The following is an 18,563-nucleotide window of genomic DNA, read 5'->3' on the forward strand; positions in this document are numbered from 1 at the left end:
ACGATTAAAAGGTGAAGATCCTATGATTTGCTGCAATGCCTCATAGCTAGATTCAAGAGGCGCCCAGCTCTGACTTTGTGGGAGTTAAAATACCTTCTTTATTACTAGAAATAGAGACAAATTTGATCCTTTGTCATCATTAAGGTCTTTTACTAAAAAAAAAATTGGGATCAACTAAACAATCCAAATAGACTGAGGCAGTGAGGCATATTTCTCAACATAACCCTCCAGGTTTTGATGAATTTTTTAGATACCCACCTTTTCAAATTGATGATATACCCCCTGACATCAGTCCACTGAGAGGCTGCCATGGGTATCTCAAATAAACGCCTTTTATCTTTAACCTCTATGGAGAAACTTTTCATTTTCTTTCGAATACTTGTCACCTTTCGACCTCAACATTTCATCTCTGCCAACCTTCAAACCTCAATGAAAATATAGGATTTTGGAAAAGTTGAAGACGATGATTTTTTTTATAAAAGAATTAAAGATTTTGACAAGAAGGTTAAATAGATTAAAAAAGAATTTTCACCCAGAGGTTGAAGAATTTGTAGATTAAGGATTTTGGGATAAAATCAATGGCTGGAGGTTGGAGATAAGGGCAATTCAATCATTTTCTATTAGTCTCTCATAGAAGACCTAGGTCAAGGGGTATACCATCAGTTTGAAATATTTACAAAATTCTGAAGGATGTCTAATTCACCTTAATAAGTATTTATATACATGAACTTTTCAAAGATTTGACAAAATTCCAGTAAAAACTAAGGGTACGTTTGATTGCACGGAAAATCAGGCGAAAATTGAAATTCCATGAAAAACTGTTGTTTTCAAGTGTTTGGCGAAAATTATTCAATAACACACGCGATTTTCCTATATTAGCAACAAATTATTTTCTTACCCCTCCCCCCATCCCCATCACACATAGCATTAAAATTTTAAAATAATGAATTATTTTAAATTGTTAAAAATTATATTTTATTTGTAAAATAAATATTTAAATTACTGGTTTGGAATTTTTTTCTTATAACAGTAAATTTATCATTTTATGAAATACATTCAAAACACACTGCTCCATTAATTAACTAATCTTTTGGGCATGATTTGGCAAAACACTTGGTATCCAATTTGGTAAACATAAATAAATACCAAAATAGATATATATATCCTTTTTGATAAATATATTAAAGGTATGTCGGACTCTGGATCACTAATTTCGGAAAAATACTTGCCTGTTTTGGTAAAACTCCCAAAATAAAAAAGTGTTGTCTGTTAAATTGTGAACGAAATCTGTTAAGATGGGGTAATTTAGACATACCCCTCCTCAAGGTTTTGGTAAATATCTAAGTTACCTTTGCATTTTCAAACTGATTACATAATGCCCTTGACCACCGTCTTCCTTGAAAGAATAATAGAAAATAATTGAAATACCCTCATAGTTAATCTCGTGGTAAAACCATTTTATTTTTCATTTTTCCTCATATTAAAATAAGACTTTTATTTTCTTCTCACCATTTTTAAAATAAAAAATTGAAACACTAGATAAAATCAAGTAATTTTCACAAAGAGAACAAGTGGTTATCTTTCCATCAAAGCCAAGGTTGAATATGAAGCCTTCTTTTTTTTTTATCAGAACAGGTTAATGATAAGGGTATTTGGTCGTTTTACACTAGTCTCTCTTCGAAGACCATAGTTAAAGGGTATATCATCAGTTTGAAAATGCTAAGGGTATCTCAAACATTCACTAAAACCTAGAGGGGTATATCTTAAATTATCCGGATTTTTTCAGTTTCAGCTGAAACATAACCGTCGTTTAGAGTTATAACTACTCATCAACCACCATCACCATTACCTCCTCCATGATGAAATCAAATCAAACTCCCACGAGTGTATCTTTTTCTTTCAATTGGTACACATGTCATGACTGACCTTTTTCCTCTCTCTCTCTCTCTCTCTCTAGACACTTTCTTCTTCTTCCCTCCCTTTTAACCTCAAGAAGACTACAACAGACACACTTAAACACGCTCCCCCATTTATAATCTTCACCTCTTTCTCACCCTTTCCACTCCCTCCAACCTTGTAACTTACAAAATTCAAAATACCCACTAAGGAAGTACAACATAAACATCTGAAAAGACCATGAAATCTCCATCTTTTGGTCTTCTTATGCTGGTTTTGATCGTCTTTTCGGGTACCCATTTGTGTGTCTGTCCTGGCGAAGAACTTCCATTGACGAATTTTATTAGTTGGGATGATATGAGACTGGAGGACTACTTAGGGAGGTTGAAATTGAGTGATAGGGAGAAGAATGATAGTCGAGTTATCATCGTTGTAGCTAAGGATGGGACAGGGGATTCGGTTACTGTTCAAGGTGCCGTCGATTTGGTTCCACATCATAACACAAGAAGGGTGAAGATTTTGATACTTGCAGGGGTTTACAGGTCAGTATTAGGGGGGCAAAAGGTGGGTTTTTGTTGGGTCTTTCAGAGGTGAAATCTATCCTCTTTCATCTACCTTAACAGAACCAAAAGTTGTTGTAAACGTAATTGTTATGTGAGTTCTTGAAATTGGGATTTTTCATGGGACTTCTCTCTCTATACCAAATTTGGATTTTCCATGATTTTGTTCTCTTTAATTTTATGGTAAATTTGGTTTTTATAAAATATTTGCAGGGAAAGGGTAGTTGTTCCAACAACTAAGCCTTATGTTTCCTTCATTGGAAACCAAAGCTCTGAAACTGTGATTTCTTGGCATTCCAAAGCCTCTGATACAGGTTCCAATGGGCAGGAGACTGGGACCTTCAATACAGCTACCGTCGATGTAGAATCCAATTACTTCTGCGCAACCGGGCTCACTATCGAGGTAACAAAACAAATAGTTCAAACATTCCATTTATTTTTCAGAATTAAGCGATTAGAAAATTAATATGATTGTTGCACAAGTTAGAGTGCGATTGTTATACAAGTTAATGTGGTCATTGCAGAATACAGTAGAAGCAGTGCCGGGAGAGAAAGGGATGCAAGCAGTCGCATTGAGAGTAGCAGGAGACAAATCGATGTTCTTTAGGGTTGGGATTTTGGGTTCGCAGGATACACTTTTAGACCTTAGTGGAACACATTATTTCTACCAATGTTACATTCGAGGATCCATCGACTTCATATTTGGTAACGGAAGATCACTCTATGAGGTAAAGAGATTCAGAATCATTTTTAAAGACCTCCTTTACATGTTCAACACTAATCATTCCAAATTTCAGCAAGAAAAAAATTGATTAAGTGCTTCATAGGTAACTTGGGTCATGGAAAATTTTCTTTGCTTCGATTTAGACATATAGTTCAAGTTTCTTTTCTACTATTCTGATATTAAAAGGTGGGTTGTCTTGAACTAGGAGTGCATTCTTCACTCGACAGCTACGATTTCGGGAGCGATTGCTGCTTCTCATAGGAATTCTGGAGTGGAGGAGACCGGATTTTCTTTCGTAAACTGCACGGTGAACGGAACAGGGAGAATATACTTGGGAAGAGCTTGGGGTACATATTCAAGGGCAGTCTATTCCTACTGTGATTTTGACAGTATCATAGATCCACTAGGCTGGAGTGACTGGGGAGACCCATCAAGGAGAGGGTAAGACTCTCTCCCTACTAATATTATTCCAACAAGAGTGGATTTTCATTTCTGATTAAGTTTGAAAAGCTATGTTAGTAAGCAATAAGAAGTTTCTAATGGGCTAAAACTTAATCTTGAATCTACAGGACTGTGTGGTTTGGGGAATACAAATGTCGGGGTAGAGGAGCTGATCTGCATAGACGGGTGAAATGGGCAAAAGCATTCAGCTACGATGAAGCAAGACCTTTTCTAGATAGAAATTTCATAGATGGAGATCAATGGCTACAACTTTAACTCTTTTTTCAATTTGTATTCTTCCCATTACACATAATTCATGTGTCATAAGGTTGTTTAAGCAAACTATTAACTTTGACGCTGCTGATTACACTTGTATTGGTCATGGGTTCAATTTTGAGTAGAGAATATTATTTTGTATTTTTTCTTTAACCTATTTGAATTTGAGTAGTGAGATGGTCAATGGCTATGATAGGTTTGTTATACATATCCATCACTGAGGTCTATAGGTTTCAAAGGTTGGGCAACTAGCAAGTTGTCTGATGTTTAGTAAATGAATTCTGCTGACCTTATGCCACAGTGATCATTCCAACAAAAGGGTGATGAATACATAGAAAATAAAAGGGAAGAAAATGATGGCATTTCTATAAAAGGACATGGGTTTTGTATGTTATTGAATGGGTCCAAACCTGATGCCACAGATTGCCCCACTTTCTCAACAAACAAAAAAGAGAGAATTACAACTCAGACCACATTGAACCTGATCCAATGTTCACCTTTGGTTACCCTTGCACCTGACCTGCTTCAGATTTATGATCCACTCAACATGACCATTAATATCAACTGAGAAATTTTAAGTGCAAAATTCAATGATTAGTTTAAACATGACGATACATAAATCACAAATGAGAAACATTTTAGACAATGGCTTCACAGCCTAAAGAACATAAGCACAACACAAATGGAAGTCTAGACTTGATGGACAACGCTCCAACTATGGTTCTAAGCTGATCTAGGAAGAGCTTGAATTACCACACATCTGTAATTGCAACACAGATGCCAAGTCTCTCATGTCAGAATAAACATGCATCAACCCCCTAAAAAGCCTATCATCTCTCTATCATATTTACAAAAGTTTAAAACCCCCAATGAAAACCTTTTTCACTATCTTTCCTCACCTACCATCATCATCATCAGTCACTATTGTCAAACATAGCATCAACTTCTTTTTTGCATCTAAATTGTCCTGGTCATATTTATCATCCTTACAACCTTCATCATGTCCTCTTACCTTTGTCATCAATCCTTAGGCGCTTCAAATTTTCAGGGAGATTGTCAAATCCAGCTGAACCAACTAATTCTTGCTTATCCTCTACAACTTCATCAATTTTTTTATTACTGGGAACTTCATGGTCTGATATTGCAGAGCCACCAGACTCAGTCCCCTTGGCTACAGTCAAGCAAGCAGAAAGCTTCATTCCAGGGCTGACAGCTGCAGAAATGGATGAAAGAATATCTGGTTTTGCCTTGATATCAACCCACTCGTTCCCCACCCAATCCATGGAACTCCTTATATCCCTTCTTTGGAAAGTTGAGAACCTATCCTCACCTGACATTAAAGAGAAAAAGATGATTATTCTTCCCATTACCAGTGAAGATAAGTAAATAGAAGAGTTAGGTCCTTGTCCACTGAACACTACAGATCAATGAAAATCATACCAGGGAAGTAAACTTGCAGATTAACGTCTCCACGATTGTCGATTTGAGTTACTACCCCTTCCCACCAGCCATCATGCCACCATGCATCAACTGCAGCTCCAATGTCAAAAACACCATCTGTCGGATTTTCAGGGGGACGACGAGGCCTGATTGTGAGCCGGCCTGAGCATCTCATGCCCAGTTTATCAGGAGCTGCTACTCGGATGGCAGGGATCCATTCCTACACAATTGAAAGAACAATGTCATAAACAGGCGATCATAAATTACCCAATTATAGTCCAGACATTCTTCAGAAAAATGAATCATCTTAATATAGCCACCAAAATTGTCGCTCTTAAAACGGAATATTAAAATTTATCATCAATATGATATGGGGCTAGGGGCCCATCCATGAAGATCCCAATAATCATGTTGATGCCATCTGACCTACATACATCTACGGAATAGGGAGGCAGTTATAGAAGCAAATACTTCAACTTCCAACTCAGTCTAGCCCCATATTTAAAAATTAACAAAAGTCCTCTGGTGCCCACATATACCTCTAGATTGCCACATTCCTCTGCATCCTGGATATCATCATATAGGACCTTCAGCCGCTTCTGAGAAACTTTTAAGACTGTACACATGAACCAGCAGCCTCGGATGCCACTATCTTGACACAGAAACTCTATTTTTTCATCAACCTTGAAAGGAGGAAGCGAGGGCTGAGGGCCAACAAATTTGATGGCCCGCGGCCCCAATAACCCAAATCCCAAGTTCTGATTTTCTGGTTCGCAGGCTGTTGTTATCTGGTTCCCACAGCCAGAAGTTGTGGCACCAGAACGACTTGCCACAGACTTTTGATGCCCTCTGCAACTTCTAGTTCTCTTAGTACCCTGCTTTACAGTGCCTCCTTGGCTAAACTCTTCCTCTTCTTCTAAACACGAGAGGATTTCTTGATCAAAATAGCCCCATAATTTACTTAGATCAAACGGCTTGACTTTATTGCTTCTAAACTGTCTAAAACAAAGGTAGACTCTTGATGCAGCACTCTGTGGAAGAACGGCCATGCATTTCTCATAGTGCTCAGGAGTTAAAACTGTGGCCGGACCATCAACACATTCTACACTGAGGACCTGAGAATGAGGTGTGATGAAGATTTCTCTCGGGTGAGGATTTGGTAGAGAAATTACATTCTTGACTTCCCTATTATGATGAAACCACCGCACCTTGACCTTCTTCTGCTCCTTCTTGTCTTCATACATATCTTCCAAGTACGCAAGATAGTGGTTGTGTTCTTTAGACATGATGAGAACAAAGGAATGATTCTGGACATCAGGAAAAACAGAAGGGCTTTGGAACGTTAGAGAGACATTGATAAAGGAAAAGATGTAGTGGAAGTTGTGATGCTTACAGCTATATTTGTACCATCCCTTCGAAATGCTGGATAATGCTTGAGCTGTTTACCACAAATCCAGTCATCACCCAACCAAAGAATATCTGAATGATGACCTTCCAGTGTCCTTGCAAACTCTTCCTGAAAGAGAAATCAGGGCATAATCACAAGAAGCCCCAAAGATAACATGGAGAGCGTTAACCAACCAACTACTCAAAAGACTGGTCTTTTGGAGAAGGGGAGAACCATGAATATGAGAGGGTCACAGGGCCTAAAAGGAGTAAGACACACCCAAGAGTGGAGGAAAATATACTCAACACATCCCCTAACCCATAAGGGTGGAAAGAATTGAACCTGTGACCTATAACCTAGCACTCCGTTATGATGTTAACCAACCAACTACTCCAAAAGAGTGATCTGTTGGAGAGGGGGAGTACTATGAATATAAGAGGGTCACAGGGCTTAAATAGGGTATGCCACACCCGAGAGTGGAAGAAAATATACACTCAACAGAGAGGACATCATGAAATGGAACTTACCTTGTGATCAGTTGGATGGGCCCCTGATGCATCAAGCCTGTTCATTGAGAAGTTGGGAGATCCTACAACTTGTCCTGAATTATGTGTTGGTGTTTCTGTCATTAAAAAGTTGAGTACTAAATGACAGCAAAAGTAAATAGCTAGGGGCAAGTGAGGATACTGAAAAATAACATGCCTTTCATTAGTCAGTAAATATATATAGTTGAATATTATGTACGAACATTGGAGAAAGGACAGTCAGCCAGAACGATATAGAGTTAAGACTATCAAAAGTATCGTGTCTCAATACGAATGAATAGCTGCTGCTTTGTTGACACTCTGTACACATTAAAGTAAATGGAGAAAGAAGTTCACAGCAAAGTTGTGCATGCACATACAACATACACACAAACATGGTAATGTGGCTGCTTTGTTGACACTCTGCACACATTGAAGGAAATGGAGAATGAAGTTCTCAGTAAAGTTGTTGTGCACATACAACATACACACAAACATTGTAATGTGGCACAACTATGGAGGCATGAGCTGATCTTTGAGTTGTTTTTCAAAGAACATACCTATTCCCTACAAATTGTAATAAATACTGACAGGTCTTAATTCCAAATAAGAGCAACTCTGTCTTTTTTTACTTTCGTGAAAGTGTTGTTGTATTCGGTTATATTCTTCCCAAAAGGCCATTACAACATTAAATCTCTTTAGACTCCCCATTAAGGGGATATACAATAAAGTGGTCCTTTACTTGATAATGCATCTAGGGGAGAGAAAATATGTGAGGCTTACTATATTTCTCTCCTTAAAACTGAATTGGCATGTGCTGAAGATTATTTTTTTCCGGAGATTTTTCAGAAGCTCATGACATTTAGTCCATAAACTGATTTGCCTTGACAATGTATTAATTAGAAAGCTATCATGAAGATCTTTCCAATGCTATCTTTTCTTAACTATTTCTATCCTTATATATACATATTTCATTTTAGTTAAAATTTCCTATGATAACCTTACTATTTTAGTTGACTATGACTTAAATGAGGTAAAAATTAAGTAAAATAGTTCATTTAAGTAGCAATTTTGCATTTCTTAACATGATGCAGTTCCATTTATATAACCTCAAGAGCATCATGCATGCCCCAGGGTGGTTTATGTGTGTTATGGGTTTGTATCTAGTTTTACAAACTAGAGTCTAGCAACTTCTGAATTGTGATTATAAAAAAAAAACCATGAAATGGGATCCATCCCCAACAATAAGATAAAAACATCTATGTTCAAACAGTAGTGGGTAAAACATCAATGTTGAAACTCCAAGATCCAGACACTCTGATGCAATAAAAAAGCATATTTTTGAACATATAAATTATGATATGAAGTGAAACTTCCAACACAACATTTATGAAATGTAAATTATAACTATGTACCTTGAAATTGCTAATGGCTGGTGAAACATATTTTGCTATATTTAGTAAAACTAGAGCAAGATGGTCAAAGAACACATGGGATAAAAAATTCAACAAGGAAATGAAACCAATGTTAACAAGAAATGGCACAGACACTAAGTGTCAATGTGTCTAAAGGTGTCCAGCATGGTAACCCCCCGGACATTCTGTGGCATAACTGTACAAATATTAACTTGTGGTACAACAGATCTTCTATATAGTAATCTAGTAAATTCAAGGTTAAAAATATCATATTGTACCGGAATGTATTGATTTTGTTGAGAAATCCTTGAGAGAGAGAGTGAGACCTGGAGGATCCATTGTTGAAGCTTCGCTAGAGTTGGAGAAGCAACAATCAGGTTTGCACCTATTCTTCTTCTCCTCCCCCTCCTCTTCTTCTTCTTCGTCTGGCTTTTTTTCTTTCCCAAAACAAGGAACCCAATCCCGTGTTTTTAAACTGGGAACATGCCCTAGACTTTGGTCTATTCTTGAAGACTGGGTAATTAGACAAACCCCCTCCATGTTTTGATAAATATTTGACAATCCCCCAAGTTTTCAAACTGTAATATGCCCCTTGACCTAGGTCTCCTCTGAAAGATCTAATTTTTAATGTATCGAACGTATCATTTGTATCGGTAATCTATCGGCAATGTATTGGTAGCGTATTCATCAAAATGATACGAGATTTTAAACCTTGAGTAAATTATGTCACATGAAAGAAAGTAGGGTTCGATAGCTATCCAAATTACTAGGGCTCATGATCCATACATTATTTTAGAAAAAAAAACTGGTTCTACCATATGCATGGAAAGCACCCAGAAGCAGTGTTTCTAAAGGCGAATGAAGCTCATGCCTCGATGTGTGCCTTAGGGTAAGGCTCACTAAAAATGACCCCAAGGCACAAGGAGAAATACAAAGGCATATGCCTCAATCTACTTATCCAAAAAAATAAAAAAAGAATCAATGTGTGGCGTGAGTGCGTGACTGAGACATAGACCTCTTGGCAGGGGCATACACCTCACATGTTGATATCTACTCTCTTTTCTTTTCTCTTTTTAAAAGTATATAATAATCGGATTTTCTATTTCCCTCTTATTTATATTGGAGCATTTAGAAACATATTGAATATACAACGGTAGTATGTGCAAATAAAGTTATTGAAAATAAATATTTAGTTATACTTTTGCAATAAATGTAAAGAAGAGTTGTTTATAGCAGAAACTCTGGATTATTCAAATATAAAATATTTCTTTTCATAAAATATAAAATGAAACTATTTTATATTACAGTTAATATTGGATCAAAACTTGGAATTGAATTGTACTTGAAATTCGGTACCCTAATTTCCCTATTAATTATTTATTGACATGTGTTATATTTTTTCATAAGCCAAAATAATTTTATTGAGCTACACACTATGTTTTGATAATATAACACATAAATAAATATTCTTTTTTGCTATAATATAAAGCTTACGCCTTATATTTTGAGGTTTATGTTTCGAGGTGTGGGCTAGTCGAGGAAGTTGCATCAGAAAATATTGCCTAGAAGTGCCGCGTCACGTCATGTCAACATGCCGACATGGCAAAAACTTGGCAATTGGCAGTGTCAAGGTAACATTGAATGAAAATGACAGAGCTAGACAAAACAAAGATGTATAGTTATTGATGGATGTTGATTGCAAAAGAGTAAAAATGTATAATCCTCAAACCCAAACAAAAATGCATGACAACCATGTGTCCAACTACCAAGAAGGCAACATACTTGGTTACGTGGTACATATCAATAAGCCAACCACTAATCGTAAACAATGTTTTCCGCCATTTATACTTAAAACTATATAATGAACTTGATTCTAAATGGATCTTTCCTGTCTTCTTACCGTTTAGAGTCATGAGCCAACTCCCTTAACTATAAATACTATTTTTTTTAATTTTTTCTTCACAAAATTCCCTTACAACATTTAATTCCTTTAAAATTTCCATCAAAGGCATATTTGGCAAAGTAATCTTTTACTATTAATAAGAAAATGGTGGATTAACAAAAGATGTGTGGTGCCACTTCATACATTTTCTCTCCTTTTCAAAAACTAATTTAGCATCTATTTGTGGAAGTTCTTTTTCTCTAAGATTTTCAAAAGCTCATAACTTTTAGACCATAATTCAATTTTAATTAAAGATGAATCAATTAGAAAGCTCCGATTGAGATTTTTCCAATGACATCCATTACTAACTATGTATATAACTAACCCATTTAACATTTCCTAAAGGAAAATTCTACTACATGGGCAGTGGCATTACGAGCAGCAATGTGTTTTGGCTAAGAATATATAACAGCTGACATAACAGAAAAATCAATAAATTCCACTAAATATGACACTTCAATAAATAAAAAAGCACAATCCAGACTGAAATGAGGATTGAAAGTTCCATATATAACCAGGTAGGACAGTACTACATACTCGAACAATCTCGTGATGGATGCTGCTGCGAGACCCATGAAGTGAGCCAGTCCACGACCTCTCTTTTCGATCTCCATTTGAGGCAAGTATTGATGGACTTCTCAGACCCATAGTCTTGCAAGAACTTCTCTGCAACAACATACAACATGTGTCTAATACTTCTCTCTGTGCCCACTACGGCAAGGACAGAATCCCCAGTGGCATCCTTCAAGTAATAGTGAACCACACGGCTACCCCGTTCCTGTGAAACAAAGTGCTCTTGCCATTCTACAAAACCATGAGCGCTGGCAGACATCTTGATGGAGAGCGTGAAACGGATTCAGCCGAACACTTCAAATGTAACAGAATGGCCTAATTGCATAGCGAAAGATGCCCAATAGAGTTAATGCAGGATCAAAATCCAACCCACCCAGTTGCCTAAAAAGCTAGAACCTTGAACCCCATTGAGGGGAACAAATACACAGAGGATCTTGGATTCCTACAAAAAATAATTGATACCCAGACTGGAAAAAAGCTTAGGCAGACTGGAATCAGAGGAGAATCATCATAAACATTTGCTTCAATCTTATAGCCCAAATAAACAGTAGTACTTTTCGATGATTATCTTCTTAAACTGGGGAAAAAAAACCCCACCTTGGTATCCAGCAATGCCGAACAAAACCAACAAGAAACCCTAGAAGAAATGAACTGAGGATCGGAAATCTGAACCCCAATCAGAAACCCTAGCAAAAAACAGATGGGTTTCTCAGCTTGAAACCCTACATGCATAAAAAGTGATTTTTTTTTTTTTTTTTGAGACGTCGGTGAACCTAACTGATTTAAAAAACACGAAATGGGCGTCTGATTCTAGAACAAAATAGAGGGAAAAGTACAGAGAGAGACGAACCTAAGAGGTTCTAGTAGACGAACTAACCTGGTAAATGTGAAAGCGTTGGAAACCTCGCTCTGCTCTCTTCACACTCAAGGATTTCAACTCAATTGCATGTTTTTATGGGAAATGAGAAGTTGGAAGTGAACATAAGATGAGAGAGAGTAGAGATGAGAGGAAGATAGAGAGGCCATGAAAGAAGTCAAGAGTTGCAGAGCTTTGGAAGAACTACACATTCACAGCGGAGACGGAGAGAAGAAAGAAAGGAGCGAGGAAAATATGGAAGGTATTTAAGAATAAAAGTGTTACAATACAACGACGTTGGACAATCTGAGTCCAACAAACGGCTAAGAAAGGAAGAAAAATAAATATTTCCCAACGCTGAGTCGGATTCATGATGAATTCAAAATAATTACTTTAGGAAAATACTGAACTGCAATTCTCACAAGTCTGACGTGTGATGTGTACATAATTATATATGTATTTCCTCGTGATACAAATAAAAATCATCTACGATTATATATATCCACGTAAGAATTGTGAGAATCACAGTAAATCACAGGATTTGTATTAAATCGAAGATGCTACACACAAAATCAAATTTGTATTAATTAAAAATATTTAAAATTTTAAAATCACTTCTATTTTATAAAAAAAATGTATAAATCGATTCGAAGTAGCTAACACAACTTAGTTTAAAATTATTGAGTTAGTTTTTTGAAAAATTGGACGAAAACAATTGGGCCATGGGTTTCACTCAATTAAAAGTTTTTTTTTTTTTTTTTTGTCCCCCCTCCACCTTAACACTTGGGGTTTGACAAATTCCCATTGATAGTCCCACTTAATGGTCATTTTCATCACATCACTAAAACCTCCAAATTAGGTGCAACAAACACTAAAATTGGACTTATTCAACCAAAATAATAAAGTAAAGCTCATTTGGGATTTTAATAAAATAGAAGAGTTGTTATTGTCACACCAACTTTTATTAATGCCACACCCATTCTTATGTAAATCACCAAAGAATTAAATACAGTTTGTATAGCGTTAGCAAAAGTTTGTGTGATAATAATAATCCTAAAATATTAGAGAATGGGAATAAGAGATTAATGAGGGCAATTTTTTTTATTTTTTATTTTTGATAACCAAGTATCCCTTTAGATACAGTACCGGCTTTGCCAAGTCCATAGACCATGGTGTTGCCTAAGTAAGGACTAATCCGGGGTCACATGTAACGTCAAGACATCACACAAACCAGGTAAGTAAGGGTGCATTCTCAAGATCTATGGGCATTAATTATTTATCAGTCCGAAATTGCCATTGAGCCAATCCCTCGGGGTTTGAGAAGGCAATTTTTTGTTTAACATCTAATTGAACAATCATGGTTTCAACCTTGGAAAATGTTTGTAATGAGATTGGTAACTTGATAATGGCAAGAGGAATATGGAATCATCACTCATAAACTGTAGCTTACTTGAATGGTTAATGTTTTATTTATTTTTGACTGATATGAATAAATAGGTATTTTCAGTACTTGAGTAATACCCAATAAATAATAAGCGATTCATCATCTTATAAAGGAGATATTTTCTTTTTTCTTTTCTACTTACGTCATAGAAATCTAGGAAAACATAAAAGTGAGGACTGTGGGTATACAAAATGAACGAGACAGGGGCCCAAGACCAATATACTAAACCTTGAATTGCTCAAAGGCCCATTGAAAATGAACCCACAATACTATGGGCTGCCCGATTATAGTCATTACACTCAAGAGATAAAAGAAAAGCGATCAACTAATTCCACACCACACCAATCCAACATTAAAAAAATTCTTTTTTTTTTTTTTTATAACCTCTTTTTAACCTACTAATGCATTTCAATACATAACCTTTTAGGGTTTAAAACTTATTCATCTTCGTGCAGTTTTATATTCTTTACTTGTGTTGTATTTTTTTCATAATTAAGTTTGCTCGTGTTCTCTTTGGAACCAGAGTATTTCTTGCAAAATGATTTTGAAATGTGCAATTTTTATAAATATGATTTAGAAACGGCCAAGTATTCTTGGCAAAAACTACTAAACCACTAATAATTTCTATGAGCACGGTTGAGGAAAAAGAAAAAGAGTGCAACATTTTTTAATTATTTTTGGAGTATAATAATCGTAATGGAATGCAAATGGGAATTTTTTAAGTGATGGCGTGCAAATAATTATGGATAGTTTGCAACTAGTCGGTCCCCAAAAAAATGTTTCTTTGTAAATTTGCTTTTGTTTACAAAGAAAATTAAGAAATATAAATCAATAAAGTAGAGATCACCATGAGAGAGTAGTCGTGACTACGGTGGATGTCCTCGAAAGTGTTGACCAAAGTAAAAACTAAATTCCGCAAAGATAATTGGATGTCCAAAAATTTTCTGGTCATATTAGTAAAGGCCAAATCCCTCATGTCCAACAAAATGATTTGGAGCTGTGATTTTCTAACTCATAAATTTTTTACTTGGTTTGTAAGTGGCAAGGGAACAGAATCATAGATCTTTTTCTTCAGGATACATAATGGAAAAGATCAACGGTTATATGCCCTTACCACGTCAGTCAAGTACAGATCAAGTGAAAATTTTCAAGTTAGAAAATCATTAGCAAGAATTTAGTTACATTGATCTCTACATTGGAAATTGATTTCTACCACCGAAGGGAGCTATTGTATAGACCAAAAAAAATGCTAAATCATTTTTTGATAAATAAAAAGTATCCCAAGGTCAGTCCAATACGCATCTCTAGATCATTATATGCCACTCAACCAAGATATACCATATGTCATGATTGATAAGACAAGATTCAAATTAAAAATCATCTACAAGAGTTTGAAGACGAGGGATTTAAAGACAAAAGGTTGAATGGGTTTATAGATTAAATTATCAACTTCAACAGCTTGAAGATGAAGATTGTTGTGGGAAAAAATATCAACTATTATTGGCTATAAGTTGAAGATGAATACATTTAGGTCATTTTCGCTAATATCCTTGTTATTAACTTGAGGTATTTGAAATATTTAGTAAAAATTCAAATGGAATATGTGTAAAGCACCCTTTTATCGTGGCAGAGTAATCCAAATAATAATAACAAACACAACTCATTGACCCAACCCTTTTGTCAAGCGTGCCACTCTTACTCTCAATTCTCGCTTCGGCACTTTAGGAGCGAATCATTCTCTAATCCCCGCTCTCAAAATGTTGAAAACCCACTCTTTATGAAGATTCTCATTCAATCCATCATATTAAGTGCATTATATTTTTTAAATAACTATTAATTATGTATGTCCTCAAAAATAAATATTGCAATGAAATATTAGTGGGTAATGCAATAAGAAGACAATGATAGTGTAAAAATGAAAATTTTAAAATGTTACTGTAATTAGAAAATTAATCTAAAATCTTCGAAGCAGAAAAAAATTTAATCATTAAAACCTATATTGATATTAAATTACTAATAAATAATAATATTAATCAATATTGTGCTATTATAACTAACTAGGGTGAAGAATATCACATTAGTACTAGTGATACTAGCCATGTTAGAAAAGTAATACGAAAAAAAAAAAAAAAAAACAACAACCAGTCTATTGACGTAAGGGGGCTGAAAATATAAAACCTCTGGATATAGTGCACCCATGATTTAATTTTCAATAAGAAATTTATTGAATAAAGTAAGTTTATTTTATTAAAATTTATCAATTTTAAAATGTAAAATGTGAAAGAGGTATTTTTTGCAAGAGAGAATAAGAGGTGATGGAATAAATAAGCAAATGAAGCCAGTAAAAAAAGAAAATTGATATTTGTCTACATTATTTATATAATGCTCTGGAGGAGTTCTATATCTAAGATATTTTTAAACTTGGGGCTCATGCGATCCCATTGCCGTTATTCCGCACCCAGCTAATAACACTATAAATGCAATAAATATATAAATAAATTATCTCAATACCTATCAATTGGATCAAGAACCCATTTGGATACACAAACAAAAAAGTAACTTTCTTATTTTTGAAAGTTAAAAAAAGTATAAAATCTGCTTGAATTCATTTTAGAAAACAACTTTTAAAATGAAAAAATCATAACTTCTTAAAAAATAAAAGAAAATTACTTTTTATCTTTTAAAAATTACTTTCTCTCAAAACTACCTTCTACCTTCTATCAAATGGCTGATAAATTAAATTTAAAAAAACTTAAAAGACAATTTAAAAAGAAAAAAAAAAAAAAAAAGTAGATTCCTTAAATCAGAAAAACAGCTATGATTTGAAAAAAATTATACTATGTATAAATCATTTATTGTAATGGAAAAAATAAATTCCCGTCCATAACAGCCAGAGTAGGGATATCTATCGAGAAAGTTGATGGGTAATAAGTATTCCCTAGATAAAAACGACATGGATCGTGGATGAATATTGCAACCCAGATCGTGGGCCTACGAATTATTATGTGTTGAATTATTCAATTTTTTTTTACAGATATCCAATGCAAAGCAATTTAAAATAAATAAACTTGTACAACCTCTACATGGCCAATACATTTTTTAGAACAAGAAAAACTTAAACTATTAAAAGAAATTAGAGAAGCACATGGGATCAAGTTAAATTGAGAACTGAACCAAAATCATTTCGGATTGGTTTGGTTTGGTTTTAACATGCATTGGTTCAATTCTTGGTTGTCAAATTAAAAAATCGATTGATTCGGTTTCGATTCTCAATTCAGGGGTATTTTAAAACAAATAAAATAATATTTGCCAAACTTCTGGATATTTATTTATTTAGTTAACAATTAAAATAAACAACACTCAAGAAACCCTTTTGGCTTTCATCTTCTTCAAGTGAAAGTATGAAACCCTAGCCCTTGTAGACAAGTCGTCTTCGTCACCCCTCACCAACCGAATTGCCATCGCCACTTTGCCAGGAAATTCTCTCTCCTATTTGTCGAACTTCTACTACTTGAGCTTAATTAATTTAGGTCTTTTTATTATTATTATTATTATTATTATTATTATTGTATAATTTGAAGTTTTGCGACTTGATAAGCAAAGTAAATTGTAAATATTTTACAAAAAAGTGAAGGATTCTTTTTTATTAAATTTTTTTATAAAATTGTGGATTAAGTCTATAATTCTTTTGAGTAATTTCTTGGGTTTTTAATAAAATGGTATAGATTCAACTTGAATATTTGAAGGTGATCTCCCACTCAAGAGATCAAGTTTCAATCAAATAAGAACATGTGGGTTGTTTGATCTTTGTTCATGGAAGAGAATTACCAAGTAGGTTTGGTAAGTTTCTGTATTTAACATGATAATAGAGTCTCTTTATTTTTATTGTCTGATTTTGGGGGAAGTTATATTTGATTTTTGATATTTTTGTATATTTGGTTCTCTAATTTATAAGAAGTAGATGGTTATGAATTTATGGGTGCTTTTAGTTTATTTATTTTTTCAATAATCCATTTGATAAGGTTTGAGTCGAAGTTTTGTTTGATTTTGGTATTTTCATATTTGGTTCTCCATTTTCCAAGAAAATTGAGAAGACATGTATTTGTTCGTTTAAAAGGAAGATGTTCTTGTGTGAAGTAAATATTGGATTTAATTCGTATTTTTCATCTTAAGATTTAAAAATTGGTGCATTAATATCTATGTTTAGGAGAACAAGAACCAAATCGAACTAAAGTCAATTTGTATTAGTTCGATTCTAGGGGATAGCCAGTTCGGGTTCAAATTTGTAGAATCAATCATGTTTAATTCGATCCCCCCCCCCCCCCCCCCCCAAATCTGAATCTTCTGCACCCCTAAGAGAAATTAATCCAAATTAATCCTATGAAATTATTTTTGCCACTTATACCTCTATAGATGTCTTTTGAATATGTGACATCTTCCATAAAAAAACATAATAAAAAACTAGATTCATAGTTATTTCTCACCCTCTACCCCCTCCTTGTCCCTTAAAAAATAATAATCCATACAATGCCCCCAAAGAGTCAGTTAATTCCCTCGATAATCCCAACAAAAATAATAGTAAATGAAGAAAATTAATTCAAATACATATAGGTTTAACAAAAAAAATTCATATTATTTCCTTAGTTTTAAAAGTAATTGATGAAGATTTTGCTAAGACCATGCTTAAGACTAAGAAGGGCACGGAGCAACGGAAGAATTTAAAAATCATCTATAAGAACATCCATCAATAAGATTTGCAAAATTATACCATCTCATGTGTGCAATAATTTGTTGAAATCATCTCATCCCATGTTTGCACGCAATAGAATCCACGTCTCCTAACATTTCATGACAATCTTTGACAGAAAAACTAGCATTCTACCATGTGCATGTGATCATCCAACTACTTCCAATTTTCCACGCTAAAACTTTAGTGAATTGTATTGTAAAATTCATAGTTTAATTTTCATATAATATTTCATTCATTTATTGTTGAGAATAAGTTTTGAACTCAAGACCTTTTGATTGTTTTATTGTAAAAAGTAGTACTTTCCTTTTTTGGTGAAACATAAAAAAATTCTTTTC

General features: G+C 34.5%; 2 protein-coding genes across 7 annotated transcripts; one reads left to right on the forward strand and one right to left on the reverse strand.

The window, feature by feature from the left end:
- The first annotated feature begins 1,870 nt into the window (after nucleotides 1–1,870).
- LOC147411722 (pectinesterase QRT1-like) lies at nucleotides 1,871–3,929 on the forward strand. The gene is made up of 5 exons (XM_086451646.1): nucleotides 1,871–2,438; nucleotides 2,670–2,859; nucleotides 2,981–3,184; nucleotides 3,386–3,621; nucleotides 3,750–3,929. The coding sequence occupies exons 1-5, from the start codon at nucleotides 2,137–2,139 to the stop codon at nucleotides 3,895–3,897; spliced, it is 1,080 nt and encodes a 359-aa protein (XP_086307772.1). The 5' UTR covers nucleotides 1,871–2,136; the 3' UTR covers nucleotides 3,898–3,929.
- A 522-nt stretch (nucleotides 3,930–4,451) lies between these two features.
- Nucleotides 4,452–12,269, reverse strand: LOC147411723 (uncharacterized). 6 transcript variants are annotated; one of them, XM_086451604.1, is made up of 7 exons: nucleotides 12,056–12,269; nucleotides 11,143–11,493; nucleotides 7,252–7,325; nucleotides 6,731–6,853; nucleotides 5,877–6,644; nucleotides 5,338–5,557; nucleotides 4,452–5,227 (listed from the first exon to the last, which is right to left on the reverse strand). In XM_086451604.1, exons 2-7 carry the CDS (start codon nucleotides 11,435–11,437, stop codon nucleotides 4,896–4,898), a joined length of 1,812 nt encoding a protein of 603 aa, XP_086307730.1. In that variant the 5' UTR covers nucleotides 11,438–11,493; nucleotides 12,056–12,269; the 3' UTR covers nucleotides 4,452–4,895. The 6 variants fall into 6 exon arrangements, with proteins under 6 accessions (XP_086307730.1, XP_086307722.1, XP_086307748.1 ...); XM_086451596.1 differs by having other exon boundaries at nucleotides 7,252–7,346; XM_086451622.1 differs by lacking the exons at nucleotides 11,143–11,493; nucleotides 12,056–12,269 and adding an exon at nucleotides 8,942–9,761.
- Nucleotides 12,270–18,563: the final 6,294 nt, after the last annotated feature.

This window comes from Akebia trifoliata, chromosome 1 (genome assembly GCF_017979445.1).
Source record: "Akebia trifoliata isolate Shusen 1 chromosome 1, ASM1797944v1, whole genome shotgun sequence".
Classification (NCBI taxonomy): domain Eukaryota; kingdom Viridiplantae; phylum Streptophyta; class Magnoliopsida; order Ranunculales; family Lardizabalaceae; genus Akebia; species Akebia trifoliata.

Excerpts from the sequence above, each read along its gene's own strand:
- LOC147411723 (XM_086451596.1), bottom strand. The coding sequence starts at position 11,437 with ATGTCTGCCAGCGCTCATGGTTTTGTAGAATGGCAAGAGCACTTTGTT. Across the intron at positions 6,854-7,251 it reads CCCATCCAACTGATCACAAG|GAAGAGTTTGCAAGGACACT; the intron begins GTAAGTTCCATT and ends TTTCTCTTTCAG. Across the intron at positions 5,558-5,876 it reads AGGAATGTGGCAATCTAGAG|GAATGGATCCCTGCCATCCG; the intron begins GTATATGTGGGC and ends TCAATTGTGTAG.
- LOC147411722 (XM_086451646.1), top strand. The coding sequence starts at position 2,137 with ATGAAATCTCCATCTTTTGGTCTTCTTATGCTGGTTTTGATCGTCTTT. Across the intron at positions 2,439-2,669 it reads ATACTTGCAGGGGTTTACAG|GGAAAGGGTAGTTGTTCCAA; the intron begins GTCAGTATTAGG and ends AAATATTTGCAG. Across the intron at positions 2,860-2,980 it reads CAACCGGGCTCACTATCGAG|AATACAGTAGAAGCAGTGCC; the intron begins GTAACAAAACAA and ends TGGTCATTGCAG.